At 42.5% G+C, this 27,305-nt stretch overlaps 1 protein-coding gene across 3 annotated transcripts in view; it reads left to right on the forward strand.

The window, feature by feature from the left end:
- SEMA5B (semaphorin 5B) overlaps window positions 1–27,305 on the forward strand; it is a 283,952-nt gene that overhangs the window by 223,505 nt on the left and 33,142 nt on the right. For all 3 annotated transcript variants that reach the window (XM_065671441.1, XM_065671442.1, XM_065671443.1), the window contains 5 exons: window positions 14,009–14,126; window positions 20,053–20,234; window positions 23,506–23,649; window positions 25,147–25,294; window positions 26,777–27,002. In XM_065671441.1, coding sequence (XP_065527513.1) covers window positions 14,009–14,126; window positions 20,053–20,234; window positions 23,506–23,649; window positions 25,147–25,294; window positions 26,777–27,002 — 818 coding nt within the window. The remainder of the gene's footprint in view (window positions 1–14,008; window positions 14,127–20,052; window positions 20,235–23,505; window positions 23,650–25,146; window positions 25,295–26,776; window positions 27,003–27,305) is intronic.

Here is a 27,305-nt window from a genome sequence, read left to right on the forward strand (position 1 = left end):
AGCCAGCCTATCCTGGCTTATCCGACTGATCACCTTTCAAATGTCTGATGAGGCAGGGCTGAGCTGTGTGGCAACTTGTTAATGTTTTTGGAAACCAATAACTCATGTCAAGTATGTGTGACACCTCTTACACCTGGATAGATTCCGTGCCTTGATTGTACCTTTCAAAGGGAGTAGGAAAAAAAACATTTTTTAAATTGTCAGTGTTGGCTCCAGAGCAGTTTTCCACCCAGAAATGTGTGTAGTAGGTTTTTGCATCCAAATGCTGTTCCTTCATTTAAGCAGGTGAAAGAGTGCAATACCAACTGATTGAGACAAATCAAATAATATCCCTGAGTCCATAGTGTGGTCTGCTGCAGGTAATTGCTTATGTGCATCTCATAAAAATACCCTTCCTTCTCCTCTCTTGCTTTTGCTTTCCTCGATGTGAGTTTTGTCTGAAACTGATGCCTTCTGTTTTGTTAGCAACATCTAAATGGTTTCCCTCTTTCATGGCCTACTGCAAGATATCCTGGTTCTCTTGTCAAAAAACAAAACGCTGGTATAGAAAATGTCGCCATAATTTTATTTTCAGAAAGAATTTATCTGTCAGCTTGTACTAAGTTGATGTCTATCTGAGAATAAAAATGCCATCTCTTTCTATTTTCAGTGAATATCTTAATTGTCCCTCTCAGAAAATATAACTTGATCATTACTGCAAGTTTAACGCAGAATTGTTTAATGTGTAAAGGTTTAGTTGCTTATATAGACAGACTGACACAAAAGTGTTTAGTAAGAGAAAGAGAACCATAGCTGGAAAATGCCATCCTGTCCTCACAGCCCTTAAAAGTAGAGATTTAAAAAGGCAGGACATACAGCTGTCTTCTTCAGGCTACCCTGGAGGGTGTCAGTTAGAGAATATTTATGTGGGTATGCACATCCGGTTTCAAAAGAAGTGAGTCCTTCCTTTTCTTTCTTTTCCTAATCTTGAGTTTGGCTTTCCAGTAATTTATAAATCATGTCCCAGTTTCAGTCTGCGTAAGTACTTTGTCTGACACTTCCATTAAAACTCAAACAGTGGAGGTTTGCTCAACTGCCTAAAAATGGGACAAGTGGGGAAAAAGCAGCTGCAGCTGAGGGTACATCACAGGAGCACCATCTATTTAGCACTTGAGTGCCGCAGGGCAGTCCCCTGCTAGTATAAGCTTATCACAGCTAAACAAAAACCCAGCTCCAAAGAGGTTCCCTTGTCTGCTGGTGGCCATAAGCAGCCTTTATGCATTGCATGGCACTGAGTCCTGGCTGAAATTACTGGGAAACTTGTGTACCAATGCTGTTTTTCTAAACCAAACTTGCTAGGGGCATTTTTCAGTGAAATAAGGAAGTCATCCAGCTCTTTCGGGGATGGAGACTCAACCTCTGCCTCTACTGACTAGTTTAATGATACTTTTAAGCAATTTAAGGCAGCCACTAGGCAATACCAAAGTACACAAGATAGGGTCTCCTGTCAATATAGTGAGTGCATATGTTAAGTGATGTGGGAGGTCAGAATTTGTTGAATTCTGGTGCTGGCCAGGTAATGTACATTGCAATGGATCCTTTGCCGTGTGGCTGAGTCTTGTGGAAAGAAGATGTATTTGAAAAAAAGGTGGGAAAAAAGAAGACAACTGAGGAAAGCAAGAAAGGCCATTATTTATTTATTTGTTTTAAAGGTTGTTTGTGATATTATTTTTTAAGCTTAGCTTTTATTTTGGTAGGAAATTAATCAACTGCAAATTTTTCAGCTGCAAATGTTGGAACCCTTTTCCCCTTAGCATCCTGGCTATGTAGGTGATAAGTCAACTTGGCCTTCTTCGCATTTCTTTCAACGCTGAACTGTATCGAGAAGGGTGTTTTAATTTCCTCCAGTGCATTCCACCTGGCACTTCTCCTGGGCTGTGATTTATTGCTTGTTGTTGTGTCTATGTTTAATACATGCCGATATACAGCGACCATGGAAAGAAGGGCTCCCACCCCTACAACACCCCCTGCTTACTTTTTTGTTGTGCTGTGACTTCTTGACTGGCCTCCCTGAAAAGCTCTTGTTTCAGCAGTTTCTATAATGCAGTCATTTTGATGGGGGCTCAAGAAGCTTGGAGGTGATGGAGAATTTGCACCTCCCAGGCAGGAATACCACAACATTGTTTGTTTTCTTTGGCTCTGCCATATGTTATCAGGAAACTTTGCAGCTTTTTACACCCTGGGGGCTGATGTGGGTTTGTGATTGCTGACATAGAGCTCTTGACTTCACCAGTGCTTTCTCATGGAGCTCTTGACTTCACCTTGCCTTCTCACTTCTCCCTGGAACAGTCGATCATGTATTGAGAGAAAATTGATCCCAGCATTGATCCCCTCCAGTGATCTTTTCTGCTGTGTTGCTTTAAAACCTTGGGTACTAAGGCTCAGAAATGGGGCAGAGGAAAAAGCAGACGGAAAGGGAAAAGGTTTTCTGCCATCTCCTTTACTGTTTGTTTATTGACATGGCACCAATTTAATCTCTTAAATGGTGACCAGAAACTTAGCCCCATGTCTTGATGTACTTTGTTGACCCAGTGTATTTCTAGGTGTCTGAACAATGTTTTTTGTGTGTGCGCACTGACCTGTCTCGATCTGTCTTTTCAGAACAGCCAGTCTTAGCAACAGGGCAACTGGAAGACATCTGTAATGTCAGCTGCCCAAATTTACAGGCTGGACTTGGCTGCAGGGACCTTGCTCTGTGTGTGTGTTTTCCTGTTGTGCTTCAGTGCTGCTGTTCCCAACTCTAGCTGGAGACTATTAGGAAGATATCCAATGCGAGCAAATCTTACAAGCCCTTTGAACATGCTGTTTGTTTTGAAGGCTGCTTTGCAGGGTGGTAGCTTGGCTGTGCTTGCTGCTGGATTTTGCATGGCTTTGAAATCTTTGTAACCTCCCTGTAATTTTAAAATGAGCTTGGATTTTTACCTCAAGTTGCCCCCAGGCTCTGGGGAGAGATATCACGAGAGCCAGCACTGCACTTTTATCACTGACACCACCATATCTCTAGAATGTGTCTGAACAAAATCCTGAATCTGAATTTTAGAGAGGTGCAGGCTTTAACTCTGGAGCATTATTTTCAGGTGGGGTCTGTCTGTAAAGGTAGTTCAGTAATTTTTTCAAAGGGTGGGGTGAGATTATTAGTTTCAGGAATTGCAGTCAAAGAGGAAAATGAGCTGGTTGTTGCAGGGCACACTCTGTGATCTCTTTGTACTGCGCCTTTGCCGCATCAGGGCTGTGGACCTCTGAGCAGACAGAAACCCTGAGGCAGAAACACCATTGGAGTCATTTTGTAGCCGTTGTTTGCATTACACGTTCAAATAAGGGAAAGAAAATGTGTTTGGAAAGGAAACCAGCTCTTGAATGTACTCTTGAATACCCACATTTTCTGCTCTCCTGGTCCTGAGCAGTTTATTTTAATGAACTTTATGTTACTATTCTTCCTCCCTCCAGTTTTCTGTATAAAATTTGCAGTTTGCATGATGGAGGTTGCAGTTTTGGGATGTATGCTGTGGTTCTGAGAATAGTGTGGTTTGCCTGTCCTCTTCCGGCCATGCTGTGCTCAAATGTAGTTATCCATCAGGTTGTGTGAGTGTCACCTCAGGTCAGCCTCATGCCGGTGAAGATACTCCTGCTTCCAAGGCTATGTGGAGAGCCAGTTCCTCTTGCATGCAGCTATGACGTTCTCATTTGAACTCCGCCTGCTTTGTTGACCCAGTTGCAGGGAGTTTGCTGTTGATTGATGCTGAGTTTTTGCCCTCCTACTTGGACTAAATTCTGCCATACATCCCCTCCAGCCATGATGCTTAATGCAAAGCTAGCAGAAATGACTCAGCTGATAAGTACTCTTATTTGCTGACTTGATATCTGTCTGAGAAACACAATTCACCTCTAAATAGCTCTGGGCCAGTGATCAGTCAACTAAGTACACATAAGTGAGTAGCTCCTGAAATGGCTTCAGGGATTTTTTGGAAGAAAAGGGTCAGCAGCTGCAGTAAGGAAGCATTTTTCTGGCCTCTTTTTCTCTCCAAAGTGTAAACCTGGAGCTTCAAGCACCGTCCAGATATCATGTCCGCACTACGCTTTAAGGAGGTTAAGATATCACAGAAAGGATTGCTTTCGGTATTATTATTTTCTTCTTTTCTTTACTCCTTTTATGGTGCAAAATCCTTTGTAACAAAGGAATGAAACATTTGAATTTAGGATTCCAAAACCAGGATTACAGGATTACCAGATTTCAGGACTAAAACTGTTATGGAACTTAATTGGAGGAATAATAAAGTCTGGGTAGAGATCTAAACATTTCCCATTTGGGGGGAAAGAATGAATTGAATATGGGCTGGAAATCCTCTGACCTCTTCATCAGAACGACAGTAGTTCCTCGAAGGATAAACAAGGAACTGTTGTTGGGTAAAAAGCACAGGAGAGAAAATGTTAGAAGAGGCAGGGAAGAGGGAACAAAGCAGAGGCTGTTGTTCAGTGGAGCCCAGCATCCAGTCGATGGCTGAGGAAATGCTAAGGAAACACTGAGGGCTAGGTTGTTCATCAAAGACTTTGAAGATCCAGCCACTCCTTCTGAGCTGAGACTGTTGAAAATCTGGCTCAGATTTTGTTTTGAATATCTTGTCCCAGAGAGTTTTTAAAAATGCCCAGTGTTTCAAGCATCCTTTTAAAAATAGAGGCAAAAGGAAAGGTATCAGCCTATGAAAATGTTGTGATAAAACTTAATCATTCATTTCCATCTGTTTTGGCTGATACGGTCTCTCCAAAATTTAGGGAATTAGCTAATTATTGTACCACCAGTAATGCTGAAAAGCTGTGGAAGACTTCATAGGCAAAAAGGAGAGTGCTCGGCCCAATGTTTTGTCATCCACAGTATCCCGTAATATATCAGAATAAATCACTAAACATCTGGTTTGGCATTCTGGTTGCATTTAAGTAAATAGTGAGACTCCCACTGACAGAGAACGAAGACATCAAAAGGAACCATGCTCTTGGAAAGAATGAAGTTTGGTAGATTAAGTGGATCTGTGTTCTTTAAATAGAAGTACAAAATCATACTGTTTTCTATATCCTGAAAACACATTTACATCTGCTGTAGCAGGCAATTACTCCCATTTTCTTTAATGTAGCTGTTTATATGTGTAAAGTTAAGCACATCCACGCTATTTACAGGATATGGACTTTTAAAATTCAAGGGTATGGTACAGGTCTAAGAAACCTGGATTTCAGGATAGCAGTTGAAGAGCTTCATTTGAATGGTCTGGGAAAGGGACGTGGCCACGTGTGTCTGAAATTGGAGAAAAAAGAAGGCGGTAATGCAGTGAGCAGGGGCATGTTTCCAATAAGATGCCAGAGAGATTGGTTTTCAGTTTCATCTTATTTGACATTATCTTTAATGGCATGGAAGAAAGAAAATAGCATACTTTGTAGATGGCATTTAAGTATGAAGGAATCACAAATAACAGTGAGGAGAGAAATGCAGTGTGGGGCCAGTAGGGAAACCAGCAAGAGGCTGAGTTTGAGAAATAAGCCTGTGCTGAGATTGCTGGTTTTTGCATCACTGAAAAAGAGAGAACGCAGGATGAAAGAGTGGAAAGGGGCTCTGCTCCGAACAAGATGAATTATTAAAGTTTTTCCCATTTCTATCAAATGCTCAAGCCAGTGACATGCTTTACATTTATTTCAAGCTGCCCGTACACTTCAGGGTCCCACTTCTAGCTCCAAACTATGTAAACTGCCCCATGTGAATGGTACTGTGGGAGAGTCCAGGTCTATGTGACTCTTGAAACAGATGAAGGTCACTTCAGAAAAAGTCAAACAAAATCAGCTAATTTCAGGGCTCACTTCCTTTCATCTCCTTACTATCATGACTACGTAGCCAATTTGTTTTGGGGGGCCTTGGATTTCCCAGGAGGGAGGAAGAAGCAGGGAGGTTGAACATGCTGAGGGCTTTAGTTTGCTCCTTATTTTTAAAACATACTGCCAACATGTCGTAGCTTGCAAGACTGGGAACAGTTTAGTGTACAGATCCTTTTACCTCTAGCAGCCTGACTTGAGGCTAACTCAGATCAATGATGTCTAGAAGTCATTACCATCCGATGCCTGCTAGGTTCACTATGTGAAATTAGTTTCAGCACAGTGGTGACTGACAGGAATGCAGGTAGTTTTCTTGGAATGTGTTATGTTAGGATGACATTGATGCTATTATTATACAAACAAGATTAATAACTAAAGCTACCAGCAAGCCCTAGGGCAGATATCCATTGTATCTATCAATTCTTGCAATTTGCTGCTATTAGGTCATAAGATTTGTATTCTAGGCAATGGCCATATTCATTGACATAGCTCCTGATGCAGAGTCTACAGCCTTACTGCTGTGATGGCTGGTTTGCTTCATGTCTCAAGCTTCTGGGCAGCATTTGCAGTGTAAAACTCAAATGGGTCCAGTGTTAATGCTGACTGAATATATTGCTACAGACAAATCATCAGCTGTTTCTGAGATGTGCTGTTTTACCTGTTCCGGGAGCAGGAAGTGTCTGGAGCCAGAGCAAACTTGTTATTGTTGGTTAAGTTTAAAATTTAAGTACATGTAAGTACATAAAATATGTATTAGTTGTAGAAATACATAATATTATACTGTCTGGGGTCTTTTACATGTCAAAATACCCAAGTACTGTAGACCTATGGGAACACTCCAGTCTGCAAAGGGGTAGGGCTGTAATTCAAGTATATCAATTTACATAAGCGATGTCCCTTGTTAAAAAGTGGAATGGACATTGTTTGATGGCATATTTACCACTACATGGAAGAAAGCAATGGAAAGTATGCTGGCAGGACCATTTTTCCCCTTATTCAACATTGAATAGCCCTGCAGTGGACAAGAGATGTGTTAGATCCTCAGGGTGTAGTTGGTGGTCTAATACTTATTTGCCTTTTCCACGTACATTAACCTACAAAGGCTCTGTCTAGTTCAATATACATCTTGTTGAGCAGAAAGTAATCATCCAGAGTTTAACAAAATCCAGCTTGCACAAAGCACCTGATGAATATGGATTACTTTGTGCAGCATGAGTGACAACTGCGGACTGTTTTCAGGTTTCTTCATTATCACTCACATTTCTTTCTAAGTTTTCTGCCTTTGCAGCTTTCTTTCCCTTCCTAAATTCCCATTTTTTGCATTGTTTATGTTCTTAAATCATCAGCATCTTGCAGAAGCTAAACCTGCTTGTGTCTCTTGCAGTGGATTTGCTCTTGCCTACGCCACCCTTTCTCATCTATCCACCTACTCCAGCAGACTACAGGAATTTGCCATGTTCACACACAAGTCTCAGATCTACAACCGCAGAACAGAAATACAGGAGCAGAGCACACCTTAATCTGACAGCTGCCTCCAGACAGTGACTGACACAGGGCAAAGACAGGGAATAACACTTGAGTGCACTGATTTGCCCTAGCTGTCTTTCCAAAAGGATGTCTAGTCCCTTCTGCCTCTTTCCATATGGCAGCCTTGGGAGGCATGTGTTCTTAAAGCTCAAAAGCATTGTGCTTTGCAATCCAGACAAACATGCCCCACATTCAGGAATTCCTTCTGGCCATTCGTTTCATTAGGGCTTTAATAGTATCCGAGTTTTCTTGTGGATGACTGATCCCATCACTGGTAGTCAGAGGCCCTCTGTACTTTTGTTTTTATTAGAGGTCAGTTTTGCTTGGCACAGTGACAAGAGTTTCTAATAGTGTTTGTGGAGGAACACTTACTCATTTTTTTTAATAACGTGCTTTACTGATGTAAACATAAATCCAGATTTAATCAGAATTTTTCTTGGGGTAGCATTAATCTTCATATTTGAATAAATGCAATGTTGTTTTATTTCACAGCTTTAAAAGTAAAAATAAACACCTAGCCAATAAAGAAGTCACTGTTGCTAAAAGATGATGGAATGGGATGTCAGAAAGTAAGAAATTGAATAGTTTGTTGTGTAGATTGTGCAAGGCCATAATCTATAAACCACAATCAATTAAAGTGATACTGAAAATGGTAGGGCAGGAGGTGAAAACTAGCAAGCCAAGGTCCCTGATTTGGAAAGGAAAATGAGATGAAACAGCCTCTGAAAATCCTCTGTGCCCTGCTTCTTTCAAATAAGTTGTATGTGTTTGGCTCATAAATGGACTTCAGTTTTAGAGGTCGTTTACACCATGGTTTTAATTTATGTATTCAAAACAAATCATGTGCAGAGCAGCAATCACTGATGCTAAGCATGTGAGGGTGATAAATTACACACACACACCACACACACACATTTCAGCTTCTCTGCCTTTGCGTCTAATATCAAATGCCAAAACAACAAACCTTGTCCAGTTTAACAGCAACTGTAGCCCGCACTGTGGTGGTACCTGTGAGCTCTAGTATGCTCTTCCTGAGTACTGCCCTGCTCCACAAATAGCCCCATGAATTGCTTCTGAAGTACATGGCTACTTGTCTTGTAGAAAGGGCAGTAGCATCTGGCACAGAATACGTTGTATTCACCAGCTGAGAAATGAAGCTGCTACTTGACCAGCGTCTGACTAAAGCAGCTCAGTTCCACTTGGCTTCTCTTCTCAGTGGGGAAAGATAATGGATTTGTACAGATCACTAACTCATCTCTGCAGTTTGAATTTTTAAAGGTATCAAAATTGGAGGGATTGTTTGAATGTCTGGTGCTTTTTTCCCCTTTCTAATCTTATTTTTTTTAAGCCATGAACATCCTTTTCATTCTTATTATTCTGTTTTCATGCCATTTGGTTTTAGGGAAGACAGAAGTCTGCTCTTCCTTGCACAGGCTTTTGAGGTTGTCAGTAATTATGATTTGGTTCGCTGGAAGCTAATATGATTATTTGTTTAGTTCATCCCCTCTGCAGGTTGATAGCAAGGGGACAGTAAGCTAACCTTGTCTGCCAAGCACAGCCTCATGAGTGCAACTAACAAACACAGCTAAAACCCCCTTATTGCTTGCAAAGTACTGTTCCCTTAAAGTTAGGTGCTCAAAGAGTGCAACAAAACAGGGTGAAATTCTGAGGTCTTATTTCCCCAAAGATCAAGATGAGATCTCCTGTGCTGCCCATGCTACTGAGATGCTGAGCACAAATGAGTATTACTCAGTGCCTTACAAGATCAAGCTTGTAAATGTTTTCACTGCACCAGCTGATAGTGCTACTATCTCTGTGCCTCTAATGAACTACCTAGTGATGCCCATGGGGGTTTAAAGGGCTAGGTCCTATGGCAGTTATCTCCCTAGCATGATGGTCACTACAGTTTCAAACTCATCAGCAAAAATGCAGAACCATCTCCTGGTGCAGTGACAGGGTTTTGTGAGCAGGTTGGGAACAGAGCTTCTCAGTCTTTGGGGCTAGAGCCCTGCCTCTGCAGGTCACCACATCCTGTCATTTCTTTCCTATTTGCTTTTAGTCATCAAAAAGGAGTGAGAAGGGGATAAATGAAAAGAGAGGGAATGAAAACTGTGAGAGCAAGCACGTCCTAGCAGATGAGAGAAGCAGAGTTCTTAAGTGCGAATGCTCTGCATGACAGTTTTGTGGCTTTTGGTACAAAAGGGCATTTTTGTATGTATTCTGTCTGATAGTAAGAATGGGAATAAGCTCTAGTAATTATTTCTTTCCTTTGGTCTGTCAAAGCCTAATCTCTTGGGTCTGGTTCTATTGATTTTATGATCCATTTATTACACAGTCTAAAGTTTTAACTCTCAGGGGAAAATGACCAAAAGATAAAGTTATTCAGACCCAGAGCAAATTAAAGTAGGAATGAAAAACTTGTGAACTACAAATGTTTAAGTTTTAATGAAGATTCTGAAAGAAGACATCATTTAGGCTATTACAAAAAAGGACATCTTAGGCAGGACCAGCATCTTGGAAGCAGAAGCCTTTTTACAGCACATGCTATTAATGAAGGCTCAGCACTGCCAGGCTTCAAAGGCCCCATAAAAAACTCTTTTGAGTCGTAGGTAAGAGTTTCCATTGACTTCAGTGGGCTGCGGGTAGTGCTCCACTTGGAGTCTTAATACTTTTGATATTCCAGATCACTGCTGTAGAAATGATTGCAACAGCCAACAACAGGGAGGCTTATAGCTCCCAAACAGCAGGCAGCAGGTGAGCTCTTGAGTAAGATCTTATTTTCATGCAAATGTCCTTGGTAAGTGAGAAAAAGGAACTGGAGAAAAAAATACCTTGAATAGGAGATACAACTGGAATTGTTTTTCAATTGAGCATTTTTAATGTATGCCTTTATGCCTCAGATAACACATTTATTATGAGGCAGTGAATTAAAGTGAATCGCTATTGATAGTAATGCCTTATCATAATAAATCCAACCTCTTAGATATGTGTCAAGAGGCATTCTCCTGAGTCCTCAACAAATGCACTATGGTTAGTAAGATGGCCAGTGAGGAATGGGGGCATGGGCCATGTGGTATCATCACCATCTTAATTCCAGAAGCATCCCACTTTGTGGGATTTCATTAACTATGTCATTAGTATTAATATAGCCAGTGTTAATCTGCTATGCTTGGGTAGTCATCTGGGATAATGCCTTCCCTCTACCTGTGTGAATTATGATGGGAGACAACCGTGTGTCATTAGTTCCTTGAGGCATTTCCAAGCCTGCAACTGGGGAGACCTAAGTGTGGTATCCCCTGTATGTATGGTATGAAATCTGCCCCAGTGAGCCAGTGGCATAAGTCCCATTGCCTTTGAAATATCAGAATTTCATTATAGTTTGTAGAATCATTTGTATCTTATTTAACGGTGTTTACATATTGCCCTGCAAGACTTTGCATTGCGTGGCCTGTATGACACTTTTCAATGCTCTTATAATACAAAATGGCATTTACCCATAAACATTTCAATTTATTTGAGTTCTGAGCACAGGGAAATGCTGTGATATCTTTACATTTTCTCCACAGTCGTTCCTGATCTACTGACAGTATTATTTCTGAACTCTATCTGTGCATGCACATATGCATACATATATTTGTCTTTTGCTGTGTGTTTGCTAGTGTGGTTTTACCTTTTAATGACATAAATAAGGTTATATATTCTGCAGATATTGCAGGGACATAAATTAGGGTGAATTCTGAAGTGTTCACTTAAAGTACTTGCCAGAAATGTTCTTCTTTTGCAGTAATGCACATTTTAATGCTTTTCCTGCCTGCAAAAGGAAAAAAAAAAAAAAAAAAAAGGAGCAAATTTTGTGGAAGTAAATACATTCCTCACCCTTAAGTGTACTGCTGTCAACTATTATAATAGGTTTCTTACCAGAGCTGAGGCAGATGAGTGGGCTCCTAAGGGAGGCAGACAGCATATCTATTTTGTTTTCCGATTTCAAATGGTTTGGCGGGCCTGCCGTCAGATGGGGAGAAGTCCTGGACTTTGATGGTTGTTAAATTACGGAGTGCATGTTTTGACAATGCAGCAGAGCCCAGCCTGGGTAGGAATTCATTACACCTGGGATGCGGAGCACAGGGATGGTGCAGCACAGGATGGCCATACCTCCCCACCAGCAAGTGCTGTCCTGGGCTTTTCCTGGGGACCAGCATCGTGGCCTTCTGGCAGCTCTGCAGCTCAGTTACTGATGGCCCATCAGCTGGGGGTCAGTGGTGACAGCAGGGGACCTCAGGCTGCGTGTGATTCATTGAGTGGACCGTTAGGGATCTGTAGCTTGCTGCTCTCAGCCAAGAGCAGTGCATTAGCTACATGACATACATTATGATAGTGCCAGCAAAGTGGTCAGTGACTAACTGCGATATATTGCAGCCTGCGGAGTGGCAGAGGGCTGCAGCACAGAACATATGGAGATTATTTCCTGAATTTATGCAGCACATGTTTTCCTATAAATTAAATTCAGAGAAAATGTGTATCATAATAGGGTGATGTTCACAACAGCCTTCCCTGTTATGAATTACAATGACCTCTCTCAGCTCGCTGGGTGCCCAGTGAAATGGCTTCATGCAGTTGGAAACAATAGCATGTACGTGATGTCAGGGTCTGAAAGCCTGACCAAAAGGCACTCTAACTAAAAGCAGGGTCTTTTTCTTTTTCTTCCCCACCCCGTGTTGCTTCTCTTATACTGGCAGTGCTAAGTTAACAGTTGGACTCAATGATCTTAACGGTCTTTTCCAACATAAACGACTCTATGATTCTGTTATTCTCTCTAGGAACTACCCAGTACCCTACTGAAGTGCTGAGCAGCCAAGAGGGTGGGTAGATGACCTGCTTCACAATTAACTGGGTGCTGCCCTTGTTGAGGGGCTGTTGGATGGCAAAGGCAGCTCTGGATGTGGCTGCAGGCCCACTTCATGGGTGATGGTATTGTGGATTGCCAAAACAGCAGAACGGGGGTCCTTAGCCAGAATAATGAGCAAAACAGTATGTCTCCCTTCTGTGTGCTTAGGCTGAGGATCCCAAGTCTTTTCTAGACTAATATTTGATGTTCTGTTGCCTGGGGCTAGGACAAAATCATCTTTGCCTTTTCCTTGGGTTCACTAAAGCAGCTGAAGGAAAAATGTGATAGAGACAGTCATTTCCTAAAGCATGAAAGAGAAAGTTATGTTCCTTACAACTCTGTGTGTGAAATCTTTGGTAGAAGAAAAGTAGGAGCTGCCATGCAGGAGCAAACTGGAAACTAATAATATAAATATATTTACATGTACGTGTGTGTCTATATATATATGTGTGTGTAAAGCAGCGGGTACCAGACAGCAAAACAGTTTAGGGTTTTCTTTGGGACAAATCACCGTGGAGTCAGTACAGATGATAGATAGAGTATTTTCAGCTGTGCTTAAGGGACTTGTTTTTTCATTTGCAGCTGATTACAGGCTAATAGGATTTTGAAGATTTCTGGGAGGGAACAGTTCACATCTCATTGCATTTTGCTTCTTTTTTTTTTTTTATGTTTTATTTATCATACTGATGCTTACCCTTAGAATAAATTTTATTCCTCTCCTGTTTAGCTTCTTGAACTGAGTTTTTCCCTCGGTCCCTTGCTGCTGTCTAATAGACAGTTTTCAAATAATGTGGGACTTCTGGAAGGATCCTGTCAGCATTTTGTGTGATAGAAGAGAATAGATCATTGGAATAAAAAATAGTGTTACAAGTATTTTTAGGTTTAGTCCTCTCTTATTCAGTTTTCACTAATACTCGCTTGATGCAGCTTGTACTGTTATGGTTTTTAATGAAAATTGACTATTTGAAAGCAACTTATGGGAACTACCGATACAGCTGAATTTTATCATTACAAACTAATTCTGTGACTGACCTTCTCTGTTTAGCAGCAGTAATAACCCTGGTTATTTTTCTTTAGCAGCTCACATGCTGGGAACACACACTTAGCCCGTAAATATGGATTCAGAAGGAAAATGAATACGGTAGTGTTCAAAGCAGCCAAAAGCTTAGAAATAATGTTCTGCTGTGACTTTTCCAAACTGACATCTTGATGTTGGGATTATAAATGAAACCATTGTTCCAGCAAAGGCCAAGACTAATAGAAAGCCTTTATTACTGGTCCATTGGCTAATTCTGCTTGTCTAACCCCTTTGGATGGACACAGTGTCAGAAAACATACTCACAGAGGTTGCTTTGTGTGAGTTTTGGCTTGCTGAGTGATTACATGGTGGCACAAAGATATCTCAATGACAAGTGTTCTTTGACTGAAATTTGTAAAGTAATTTTCTTTCCCTAGGCCTTGGAGAGGAGTGAAGTGATTTTTAATCTACAGCTTCTATGAGTGATATTTGCTTTGTATCCTATCACCCTTCTATTCAGCTCTTCTCCCCTTCCAAGCAGGTAAACCTCCGCTTAGAAGAAATTGTTTCTTCTGCTGAGCCTTGGTGCAGTTGACAGCTGTCATATACAAGCACTATATTTGAATACGTGTCTTTAAAGCTAGATGGTCTTAAAGAGCTTTAATCTTTTCTCTTTGCACATGCAGGGAATGCCTAGGAGCCAGAGACCCCTATTGTGGCTGGGATAACAAGCAGAAGCGATGCACCACCATTGAGGACAGCTCCAACATGAGCCTGTGGACTCAAAATATTACTGAGTGCCCAGTAAGTGGAAGGAGTGGACGTATTTTATATATACTGGTGTGTGAGTGTATGTGTTTATGTGTAGAAGTGAGAAGGAAAGTAAGTGTGTGCAACCTGATGAGGACTGAGTGTTAGGAGAGCATGCAGAGCCCAGTGACACACACTGGTATCTGTGCATTGATATCTGTTTAGAACACAGAAACCCCAAGTGTATTTATTTGCTCTAAAAGAGGGATCCAAAGCAAGCATTCAGTCCTCCTCATGCCCACCACACCTTGAGTGAAGAAGATTGCATCATGCTGTTGGGTATTACTGAGAACCATGTAAGCCCCAGATGAAACTTGATTGCTGCTCCACTGTCTGCACCATTTCCTTGTCTTTCCTGCAGGTCAGGAAAATCAGAGTAGCTGACTAAAGCCTGCTTGGGCTGCATTCAGCTAATTTCCTTGAGCTGGCCTGAGGGGACAACACTGGTGAGGAAGTGTTGCACTAGCAGGAAGAGGCATCTAGGCAGCAGCAGAGAAATAGGACATGCGTAGATGGTTTGCAGAGGGAACAAAAAGATAACAGTGTGTACTAGAGAACTCAAGGGAAGGGGAGAGTGTAACCAAGACAGGGAGTATGAGTTGGGTTCTAACCTCGCTTTAGGACACCAAAGACCGTATCTGTGTGATGTTGCGAGGAAATGCTCTTCTTTCTTTGTCCTGATCTCTATAAAATGCAGCAGATTAAACAAACAAACAAACAAACAAACAATTAAAAAACCAAAGAAGAAAAAAATGAAGTGTCTCTGCTTGAGTTGGCTCTCCAGTTCCTTTCCAACCCACCAACTATTCTCTCATGACAACATCCAGTTACTGGCTGTGATCCCCAAAAACTGTCTAGCCATCTTTGATTCCTGCTCTTTGAATGGTACCTGCAAGGTGGCTGGGGAGGAAAACCAGTCTTGTTAGTAAAGGAGGGGAGAGTACAGAGAAATTCTCATTAATGTCCATTGTTGTTATCTAACATCAATTAGCATGTTAATACGGCTAAGTCTGGTAGATAGAGAAGGCTGGATAGGTTATATCTTCAGTATGCTATTTCTGTCTGGATGTTCTGGGATGTTTATTCCCCTTATCTTCCTTACTTCTCAGATATTTTCCCAGGAAATATTAGTCATTACTTCAATCCATCCTCAGCTTGGCAAGCTTAAGTTTTTCACTGCTGGATTCAGAGGCTTGTGTGTTTATAACCCTCCTGTGTTGAACTGGGATGCAGTGCTTCTTGACTGCTCATGCTGTTATCTCATCCTACTTAATGCTTGTGTCTGTTGATAGGTGTGTGAAGTGTTAATCCTCTAGTTGGAACATGTCTGCTGTGGTGCATGCTAGGGAAGAGGCTACTCCAGATCATTGTTTCAAGGTCATACAAATCCAGCTCAGAATATTCAGGAGCTTTGGCTGTTCTTTGGTACTAGTTTTACATTTGTTTTCGCACTTCCATTGTAGATTATTTTCTGGGCAGGTGCTTTCATTCTGATGCATGCACCAGCCTTAAGCTCTTCAAGCTGACATGCTGACAAGCTCTTTAAAATCCACATGCAAGTGCTTTCTTTTTCTTTATCCTCTGTCCCTCACTGGAATGAATTCACCAATGGCATGGAGTGGGACTGCTCATTTAAGCACCTACATCAGCAAATTTCCTCGTGTTCAGTGCAGAATAAAGGTTGTAGCCAAAAGAGGCAAGAGTCTAGCATGTGCAAATGACCACTGAGAAGGTAGGGGAATCCAGTAATCCAATGCCAAATTTCCTCCTGAAAAAGACCTTTCTAGAAGTTTAATTGGATGAATTACTGTCTTAGGAAGTCCTGGCTTTTCTCTTCCTACTTTTCTGGGCTGAGCACCAGGCACTCAGCTGTGCTGGTGCAGCTGTGTGTGAGATCACAGACAAGTGTGACATGGTGTAGTTTAAAAGCACCCCTCCCAAATAAACTTTTCCTAACCCAGATAATGTGAGTGAGTCTTCTGCAGCCTAGCCCACAAACAGATGTCCTGGCACAGCTGAGAGACTGGCATGCAGCAACTTTTAAAGGCAGAACTGGCATATTACTGAATTATCCCCTACAGGGGCCAGGCATTTCTGGGAGTCAACCACAACACTAACACAACTTGACTGCTGCTCTTGTGAAAACATGCTTGTTCGGGGCTAGTCTGAACATCTTTGTACAGCACTACATTGTACCACAGATTCCCACTTTCCAGCCTTCATATTAAGGGACCTTAGATAGAGGGTTAATCATATAGTGTTAACATAGTACCTTGGGCAGTAGTTAATCTATCTTATTGCCAGGTAACACCCAGGACCTCCCAAAGGTTCATTGCTAAAGTGAGTTGCAATGTCAAGCATTTCAACATTAAGAAATGATAGGACACAAATTACACATGCCACTCTTCTTTTCCCTGTGTGTGATGTGTCATATCAGGGAGTCCTGAATACATGATTGCATGCTGTTTCTTCTTAGGCTTGAGAAAAGGAGTGAGGTGCTTTTTGGTTTTAGGAAAACTGAAAAAAGCCACATCCTACTTGGTAACATCTTACTGGTGCCAACATGAGCCACCAGCAGGAAAGGAACTTCAGATTTGGCTAACAAACTCTATTAGCCAAGCTGATGGGGTCACTATTGATGGTGGTTGGCAAGTCAGGAACTGAGTATTCCCAAAGAAACGTACAGTCTTTCTTATCCTGAGCCAAATGATGTTCTTCTTCACAGGTTTTCCTCCCAGTCCCACTCTTGTCTGTCCAGCAAGCCCCTATCTCAATCATCTGGCGTCTGCTTGACAGTACCCCATTTTTTGCTAATCAGTGCCAGTTTCCCCACTCCTTTTTGTGGGTGTATAACAGACTTGTAGCCTGCTCTCGATTTATGTGGGCTCAGCTACTCAGAGCTGCAGTGCCCAGGATAATCCTGCTCTGGCCCACAGTGAAGCATGTCCAGTGTACAGAGAAGATGTGCTAGGATCAAAATTTATGAGTCTCGGAAAACTGAGTATTTTCCTCCCCACCTCCTAGCGATATAAGCTAGACAGATTTGAATGGCTTTTCATGGGCATTCCAAAAAGGTGTTACAAGGACATAAAGTTCAGTTCTTTGCTCTGAAAACTGGCTTGTTTCAAGGAAAAGGCTGCTAGTTATGGACATTCTTTTCCCCTAGATTTGATTTAAAAAATGGTTGAAATATTTTGACAGAAGCTTTGCAAGAATTTTCAGCTTCTATCGAGCAGCCAACATGGAAATTTCCAGCCGAAATAATTAAAGCTTGGCAAAGTTATAAGCAGTTGACATCTGAATCCTCAGAGGAAGCACAGATGAATGAAAAGAACAAGGAATGCTTCTAGTCTTATCTGTAATATGAAAATAAACATTGAAAATATCCTGGTAGTGGGGCTTAGGAATGGTCAGTCTGAATTTTTAGATCCTGCACTTAAGCCTTTAGATGGTGTTAGGAAGAAATGAAAAAGTGATGCCTTTGGTGCGAGCGTGGCAGTTTATAAAATACAGGAACTTTGGAATTTGTATTATTGTCAGGTAAGATAAGGACATTTGATCACACGTGTTTTTAAAGATGTCCTCTTGTCTGATTAGCACTGTGCTGGATACAAAGGATTTGCCTTGTAAAGATATTCCTGAAAAAGACTAATGCATATGGGGTTTTATCCCACTTCCCAAGTTTTGCTCTTTTGAAGGTATTTTTATGAGTTTAAAGATGGAATAATAATCCATATGTAATTTCTTAAGTATAAAAGCTTCCCACACTCACAACGTGACATGTTTATAAATCTCAGCGTTTTGGTTATGGCTGCTTATTTGTTTAACTTTTGGGTTGCTTCCCAGTATCACTTATGAGCCAATAATTATTTGTCAGCCTTCTTTTTTGTTTAATTGAAGCCACGGGCCGTATCATACCATTGATTTCAGAACAGAACTCCCTGCTGGAATCACAAGGTTTTCTGGTTCAAAAATTAAATAGAAATGATCCAATACTTGGATTAGGACTTTTGTAAGGCAGGAGGAAAAAGGAGACAAAAATCTAGTATTAAGTATCACAAAGTATAGTTCTTTTGATCCCCTCCTGACTTTTAGCATCCAATTGTATTGATTTTTGACTGCCTGCATGTTTAAAACAACAAATTCAACAACAACAAATCCCAGTGTTCCCTTGTCTGGGCAACTTGCCTTGTAACCTGCAGCCCAGAGCAAATTTTTACCATGATATGATAATCTATTGCAAACAAAAGTTTACAACAGATGCTTGAAACCCCCTGACTACAGCCTGATGAGTGTAGTAACCGATCTAAATGACTTCCATGCCACTGCTGCACATTTTTGATGCTGCAGTAGATGGGTGAGAGCAGCCCACCAGAGGTGCATTGTGAGTGTTTAACGTAGTGCCAGGCTTGAAGAATAAGCACAGAGCAGTGTGTTTCAGAGGATGAATGTTGGAAAGCACTACTCCTGTGGCTGTGGTTGGCTCCCTGTGTGCTGCTGGAACAGGCTTGCAGCCTCTCCATGCCTCGGTTTCCTTGTCTTGTAAAGCAGGAGAAACTAATTCCCCGCCCCCAGGCAGCCCAGAGGACTGATCCTGCTGGCTGCAGAGCTTAGTGAAGCATGGCACAGTGGGGTTTGTCAGGGGTAGCTGGCTCAGATTTGAGGCCAGGGCTGTTCTCCCAGGGTCCCAGCCTCTTCTTTTCATCACCCTTCCTTGCATGTGACTCTCAGGCTAAGTCCGGTCTTGCCTTTGCCAGTGTTTTTACCAAAGCTGCTGAGCATCCCAGCACCCAATGGGTGACACCAGTGGGGATGAGCTACTTTCAGGAAGCCGCCATCAGTGCCACCCTGCCTGCTGTGGGAAGCCAGGGCAGGGGTGTTCAGGGTAGCTTTCCAGACATGGGCCTAGAGTTGCTGGAATTTTCAGTAGTGGTGTAGGCACAATAAGGCAGTGTGGCCTGGGAACATTCCTGTGAGGAGCAGGCAGCACTCCTCAAGTTAACTTAGGTGGCAAGTTTTCTCCACCGGTCCTCAGCTTAGGGCTCACCTAGCAGCACTGGTTAAAACAAAGCACAGTGGAGCAAGCTGTGACACCTTATCTCCTGGAAGTTCTTCAGTCCTGTTCTGAAATATTTCTGTTTCTCATGCTTTTTGTTTGCCAAGACTACTGTATTTTGTACTACTTCATTACAGTGCATGGAAAGCTCAAGACCCAGCCTGTTCAGGGCTGTATAGACATGAAGCAAAGGGCAGAGGAAACAGATAGCAGTGTGGTCGCTCTGCAAATTGCCTTGAGATGAATTCTTACTCTTAAGCCCACTGTGTGATCCTCAGCATTAATTCTAGTCACCACCATCTCCTTCACTTCCTATCCTTCACCCAGCTTAGTCATTTAGGCTACAGATTAGAAAGGGAGCCAGTTCTTACTGTGTGTTTGAACAGGGCCAAACTCAGCGAGGCCCGAGTCTGAGCTGGTCACTATGGTTATCCGAACACTAGCTCAGAAAATAGTCTGCAGGAGCAGTCCCAAGCACTGCAGAGGCAGGAGCATAATGAAGTGGGGACAGTCGGCACTGGCTCCTGTGTTGCTTGAAAGGCTGAAGCTGTGCAGTGTGCATCAGGGGAGTGTGGTGGTTTTGTGGCATGGCAGATGGATGCTTGCTCCTGGTGTGGTGCTGGCGGGGCTGGCTCGGGTGCCTGTGCGCACATGTTAGGTATGCGGGGTGGAATTTGGAGGGTAAATATTGATGCGGCACTGCCTGAAAACAATCCTCTGTTTTGAATCCTGCTCACAAGCACAGACAGCTCCCATCTAAGCTGCATCCTAATCCTCCCAGCAGCTTTGTTTGCCTTTCCTATTGTGGGGCTGTCTCCAGAAATGTAAACTTGCTACTAATGACCTTTCTTCTTTTAAAATTAGGTGAAAAACCTGACAACAAATGGAAGATTGGGGCCTTGGTCCCCATGGCAACTGTGTGAGCATTCAGATGGGGACAGCACAGGCTCCTGTATGTGTAGGTCACGTTCATGTGACAGCCCTCGTCCACGCTGTGGAGGTCGCAGTTGTGAAGGGGCCAGGATTGAGGTGGCAAACTGCTCAAGGTACCTCAGCATCTTTGTGATTTTTAGGAAAGGAACAAGAGCTGTTGTGCCTGTCCACAGCTTAGCTCCTTCCTTGTGTTTCTGTGCACCTGTTGTTGCATCCCAGACAAACTGATGTATGTGAGGTCCAGCCTGAAGTCAGTGAAAAATGAAGGGCTCTGAGAAGATGAGCACCACAAATTAGCGTACACATTAACCTTCCCTACCCTGTGCCTTGGTTTCCCTCAACCATATAGTGAGTAGTGACTCATCAGGAGGAGGTAAGGCAGAAATCATTGTTAGCCATCCGAACAGCAGTAAGCTAAAAATAAAGTCCAAGAAGCTCACAGTTGTTTGGAGTTTGGATTCTGAGATTGCATTGCCAAAAGCGAGCAGAGCTCCTTCAGAGTAATGCTTGTAAAGGCAGGGCCTAGCCTTGCTCTGAGCAGGGCTTGTTTGCCTTGTTATGTGAGTCTGTGAACTGTCTGCAGCGTGCTGGCTAGGTGAAAGCAACAAATCATCACCTGGCAGTGAGCAGTGCTTAGGAGGCATGCCTGCCGGGGGCAGAACTTAACCAACACATGTAGCTCAGCCTGTGTTGAAGTGCTGCCTTTCCAGGGAAGCTTGAAGCTTAACATTGAGCAGTATGGGAGCTAAATATCCTCCAGTTAGGTGCCCAAACATAGTGGAGTGTTTGTGTCCACATTACCCCTCCACCCTCGGACTACATCATGTCATGACTAAAAGAAAGACGATGCAATAGTGTAAGCACTACTTCACCAGGGTGGTGCCAGTGAATATTTTGGTAAATATTGGGTCAATATAGTTTTTATCTACTTTATCTTCTCCATAAGCATTAATTCCATTAAGGACAGCTGTCTTTTAACTTATCCCCGGAGATCAGTGCTGGTCTTGGCATGAGAAATTCAGCAATACTCATGTTTTAATTGGCATCTCCTTCTAGTTGCGGGCTCTGCTGCCCAAAAGGCATACAGTCATTCCTGCCTCTGTGCTGCCACCATGGGCTGAGCAGAGCCTTCCCCAGGCAGACTTTTTATGTCAATGGCAAACAGAAAGCATGCCAGTGGTGTTCTCAGCACTGCTCTAATGGTGAAAGAGGCAGGCTTCTAAGAAGGGGATGAAAAATAGATTATTCAATCTTAAAATGTAGGAAAACAGCATGGTTTGAAAAATAGGGACATCTGGTCATCCTACATCCGCCTCAGTCCTCAAATTTCATTTAATTGACTTCATATGGCATTGCAATTTCTTTTTGCAAAGAGGGAGCAGGATGTTTAAAGATAAATTCTATTAGAATGGTGGAGATCTGGAAATGGAAGGTGTCTTTATTGCTGTCAAAAATCCTGAAAAAACAAACAGATTGTGAGAATGGTTGGATATATATTTTTTTTTAGGAGTTTTAAGTAAAAATTACTTTTTACTTTTTTTTTTTTCTGGAATAACAGCAACCTTCCATTTGATTTTGTTTTTAAAATTATTTTACGTATAAACTTTCTTTTGGGTTAAAGAGGGAGGAGGTGGTAGGTGGGTTAAAACACAGCAAAATAAGATAGAATAATAGGATTTTTATGTAAGTGAGTTTATTGTGCTTTGACCTTGTTTGGGGCCAGAAAGGGGAAGGGAAGGAGGGAGAAGGATGCGAGAACAAGAGGAGGAGGGAGGAAACGTGTAAGAGGGTTCTGAAATAAACCTGCCAAGAAGAGGCAAGAGTTGATAACAAATACTAAAAGTGTGAAGGGCAATGTGGGTTTTAACTTTCATCCTCTGCCCTGATTGGTGCCATGCCAGAAAATATTTCTTGCCAACAGTGTTATTAATTTAGTTCAGTAAATGCTTTGAAAATTAACATCTGTTTTCAAGCTTAGCTTTCAAGAACCAGAGAGCACCTGAGCTGTTTTTTTGACGAGACTTTTTGGAAAGGTTTTTCTTTATTAAACAAAAAAAAAACAAATGAGGTTTTTTGGCTTAAGGCAGTAAAGTGTGAAGATAAGGCAGCTCTGTAAGACAGAGCATTGCCACTGGCTCCATATGAAATGAAACCTGCAGCACAGAAGAGATGAGATACAGATTCTCCTCTCCTGCTCCAGCGTTCAGTAGTACTGCCAAGTCAAAGGAAGGTGAGCTTTAATAAGCGCAGAGTTTTAAAGATGTAAATGTTGGGTTCTGTGTAAGCACGCGGTTGAGTCACCGCATGGCAGCAGCGTCGCAGGAGCCAGCTGCCTGCACATGCTCAGCCTGTCGCAGGAGCAAGATACAGAGCATTTGCCAACATCTCTGCTGAGGTGTGAACTAAGGAGCTTTACATCACATTTGCTTCAGGCTAACTTAGCAGTGCTCAGCAGAGATGTGATCACTCATTAAACCATGAAACTCGATCCTGCCTCTGAGCTCTTAATTGCCTCTGGTTTCTGCAGATTTAAGGTCACACTACAGTGACGTCTGCAGGCGGCCATGAAAGCTAGAAGCAATTATTGTTATTTTTAATGAAATTTGGGATTTCCACTTAATAGGATTGAATGCTGAAGGCTTTAGGAAAATAACAAATATTATGAGGTTTGTGATAAAATCACGGGAGCTGGCAGTAGTATTGCTGTAAGAGTTCAAAAACCATGTAGGTGAGGCTAGAAGTGTTCACAAACCATGAAGATGAGGCCGTCAGTGACATGTTTTAGTGGGGGTCTTGGCAGTCCTGGGGTAATGGCTGGACTTAATGATCTTAAAGGTCTTTTCCAACCTAGCTGATTCTATGATTCTAAGAGATTTAAAGCATCAATACCTACTGAATTAGCAGAGAGTTGGTTTTTTTTACATCCTTTGGCACAACTGGCATTTGTGAGCCTCAAAACCTGTGCTCTTTGTGCAGAAGAGTGCAGGCTGTATCAGGAGATACAACTTTGGGATGAGCCATTGGCTCTCAAAAGCAAGATTATGAGACTTGGGAGACAAGATGGGGGAATAGTCAGAGTTATAGCAACCACTCTCTTAGTTAGCAAATGCTATGAGGCATTTTCAGAATCATTCAGCACTGGCTTCATTCTTTTCCTTTCCAATTATTAGAGACTTGAATAGGAGGAAAGTTAGGCCAATGCTGAGCACTTCGGAAACTCTCTTTTCTAAATCTTCACTGATGTAAGGTCTGGTTGAAATTAATAATCTCTTCTCCAATGATCCCCCCACCAGTGCCTTATGTGTTTTGTTGTTAAGCACAGCATAATGTGAGCAGACTGTTAGGTCACCACCATGCTCTGCTTTTTCTTGCTCTCTTTGTTAGAAATGGAGCTTGGACACCCTGGTCTTCCTGGGCCCCATGCAGCACTTCCTGTGGGATAGGCTTCCAGGTCCGCCAGCGATCCTGCAGCAACCCTGCTCCACGGTATGGCGGCAGAGTCTGTGTTGGACAGAGTAGGGAAGAAAGGTAAGAGATGTCCACAATACCATGTGTTCACTTCTGTGGTTATAATGTTGGCAGCTGGAAGTGATGGCTGCTGTGTGAATGCAGATTAAGGCTGTCTGGCTGAATGCACAAAGTGGAAGGAATTCCGGAGCCTAGGAAGGATGAGGCTGCTCACATGCATGGCCACTCTCTTTCAATGAGCCTGTGAACATAAGAGGTTTCAGAGCTGCCTCCACTCTCAGGGAGGACCTTTCAGACTTTCACAAGTATTTCTGTCCCCCAGACAGAGGGCTGACCTCCTCAACAAAAGGAGAAGCTGTGTCTTCTGCTAGCAGTGTAGAGTTTACACTTACACAGTTCTGATCCATCCCTGAGGAGGCAGTTGAATATGTGCAGTTTTCATTGCCAATTGCACAATTCCATGCACCGTAATAATTGTGCTGATGCTTCAAAAGAAGTTCAAGGCAAAATATAGCTTAGCTCAAAGATTCAAGACTGCAGGGCTTGTCATTAGAAAAACATCTTTCCCCCCGCTCCCTTTAAACTAAGCAATTTTGTGTAAAATCGCTAAAAGGTAATACTTTTTGAACCTCAGAGCCATCTGCACTGTTCCACTTCTTCAAGCCCAGCCCCACATTAAACACAGCTTTCAAGGCATCCTAATTTGGTTTCCAGATTTGACATTTCATTAAAGGCCACCTCTGCTTGGCAGTTGGCTCTTGCTTGTCCGTTGAGTGGTCACCTAAGACAGGTATCTCTGCATTTCTCAGAATACAAAGGGCAACTCATTTAACTTCCTTGATTCAGGACATTTTAATGTTTGGTTTGATTTGTGGCCATTCACAATGGTCCTTTTTGGATTTCAAAGACTACATCTGAGTCAGTTGCAGTCCTGTGTCATTCAATTTGAGAGCAATATTGATTAAAAAACTGAACAAAATTAAAGTTACCCTTTGAAAAGGTAACATGAAATAGCATTCATTTAAGGCCTTCATTTAGATGCAGATAGTATCTAGTTCAGCTCCAGCTGCAAACACTGGCTTCTTAGGGTCCAGTCAACAGTAGGGGCCAGATCGTGTGAAGAGAAGATTATCAATGTTTAGCACCTGCCATTGCTGACAAATCATTGTTGATTTGACCTTCCACTAGTAATCCCATTGAAAATATTTACCATCTACTCTATGTGAAACTTGGGCTTCATCTTATGAGCTCTTCTGTGAATTCAGTGCATAAAAGTTTGGAGATTAGAGCGCTTTCAAAAGCCCAATCTGGATGATTCACCTCAACCGTCTCACTGATTTCAGCCTGCTTAACCACCTCCTGTTCTGTACAAAGGGTACTGTTCTCTGCTGTGAACAGAAATATTACTAATCTGACGGCTGTGTCAGCCTTCTGCTGGCTTTATGTGCATGCATGAATTGCATCCAAATGCAGTGTGCAGTCTTGGTCCGTCACGATTTTGTCCCTTGGATGTGCTGACCTGGATATTTTTTTGAGCAATGCTCTTTCTTCTTTCAGATTCTGTAATGAGAACAATCCGTGTCCATTGCCAATTTTTTGGTCTTCATGGGGTCCTTGGACTAAATGTAGTGTGAATTGTGGTGGAGGGATTCATTCGAGGCAGAGGTCCTGTGAAAATGGAAATACATGTCCAGGCTGTGCTGTGGTATGTATTGTTTATTGACATTGCACAAGGGACACCTATCAACATCTAGCACCTAGGAACTTGACATTTTACTCCTCTCTCCATCTTGATTTTATTTCTCAGTCTAGAAGAAAATGCTATCCGCAGCTTTTGCTGAAAAGGATGCTGAAATGAACTGGGAAGCAGAGAGGTGTCAGATTCACCAAGTCAGTGAAGTTGGTGTGAGAGAGTGTGTGTGTGTGTGTGTGTACAGGAAGAGACGGATAGGTAGGGACAGAGGACTTCCTTGGATCTCTGTAGGCTTGGATATCAAGTCCTTTACTGGAAAGCACTGTACATTTTCTTCCTTCTGTCCTACATCAAAGGATGATCCTATTGAGTCAAGGAGGCCTTACATGCATCAGAAATAAGTCTCACTGTCATACTTGAGTAAACAACAGGTCAAACACCTAATTCACCCATCAGTGAGGTAATGGCTACCCATTTTCTCTCTTTATTTTCCCTTTCCTATTCTGGCAGCTGTTTCATGCAGCTGTTCTAATTAGTTTTGTGGAGAGTTTTCTTCAGTGTAAGCAGATCTGATCTGGAACCTCCCATCTGTTCACAAGCTGTTTGGCATAATACTCTAGAATCATGAAGTCCTGAAGCATTACATTTATTTCCCTCTGCCAGAAAAGACTGGTTTATTTATTTGTTTTTAAACAAGAACGTAATGTTTGTCACGGGAATTCCTCCCACTAGCAGCAAGAATTGTAAAGACCCCCAAATCATCTCATCCCCATCCATCCAGAATGTTGTCCGGACTCAAGGGATGCTCTACACCGAGGACAGCATATGGTTCATAGCCCTCCTAGACAGTTCAAAAAGCCAACCAAACAAAACTAGCTGTAAAAAAAGATAATCTAAAACCATCTTAAAAATAAGCCAATAAACTTTTAAAGGAAATAAACCTTACTGACATTTTGTCCTCGTAGGGCTTCTCTAGGCTGACCTGAGAGCAGCATCTTAGTATCACAACATAAAACTTGTTTGCCGTTATTATTATCTATTGCCTGAATTATCCTCCTGCCCATAGTGTACCAAGCTTTCAAAGCCCCACAGGACTCTGAGTCAGCAAAGAAACACAAATCTGAGGGAGAGATAAAAATAGCAAATGTAGTTCACCCTGAAGGGTCACCTGAAGCTATATGTGGTCACCACCACTGCATCTGTAGTCATAGAATCATAGAATAGTATGGGTTGGAAGGGACCTTCAAAGGTCATGTAATCCACTTCCTCTGCAATGAGCAGGAACATCTCCACCTAGGTCATGTTGCCCAGAACCACACCCAGCCTGCGTGCTGTGCCCAGCACTGGCTTGTGTCTGCGAGGTCAGATAAGGTGGATGGAGGTTGTTGTAGATCAAGAGAGTATCCCCTTATTTTCTGGAAAGTAAGTAAGTCTCTGTCAGTTAGGCTGCTGCTATTTAATGAGTAAAGAGAGAATTATTTTCTTTCTTGGCAGGAATATAAGACGTGCAACCCAGAGAGCTGCCCGGAGGTGCGCAGGAACACACCCTGGACACCTTGGATGCCTGTCAACATCACCCAGAATGGTGCCCGCCAGGAGCAGCGCTTCCGCTACACATGTCGTGCCCAGCTGTCTGATCCCCATGAGCTGCAGTTTGGGAGAAAGAAAACCGAGAGTCGATTCTGCCCCAATGATGGCTCAGCCGTGTGTGATACTGACTGTACGTCTTGCCAGCTCTGGGGGACTGTAGAGCAAGCTGAGATGGTGGTGGAATGCGAGTCCTCTTAGAACAATAAGAACCTGATTGTGGCTACATAAATCCAAACATGTGTAACTAGCATTACTGCAGAATGGCAGGGATGGAGAGAGAACCCTGTGGCTTAGAGATCAATATCATTGTAGCCTCTGTGCCTATGACAGTGTATAGGTTTGCTTTTGCTACTGCCAGGCTGCCCCAAAGACAACAGGCAAATAATCAGGGTACAGGGAAGAGAAGAGCCATTCTGTGTGTCTCTCTGGAGGT

Source organism: Lathamus discolor, chromosome 3 (assembly GCF_037157495.1).
Source record: "Lathamus discolor isolate bLatDis1 chromosome 3, bLatDis1.hap1, whole genome shotgun sequence".
NCBI classification, from domain to species: Eukaryota; Metazoa; Chordata; class Aves; order Psittaciformes; family Psittacidae; genus Lathamus; species Lathamus discolor.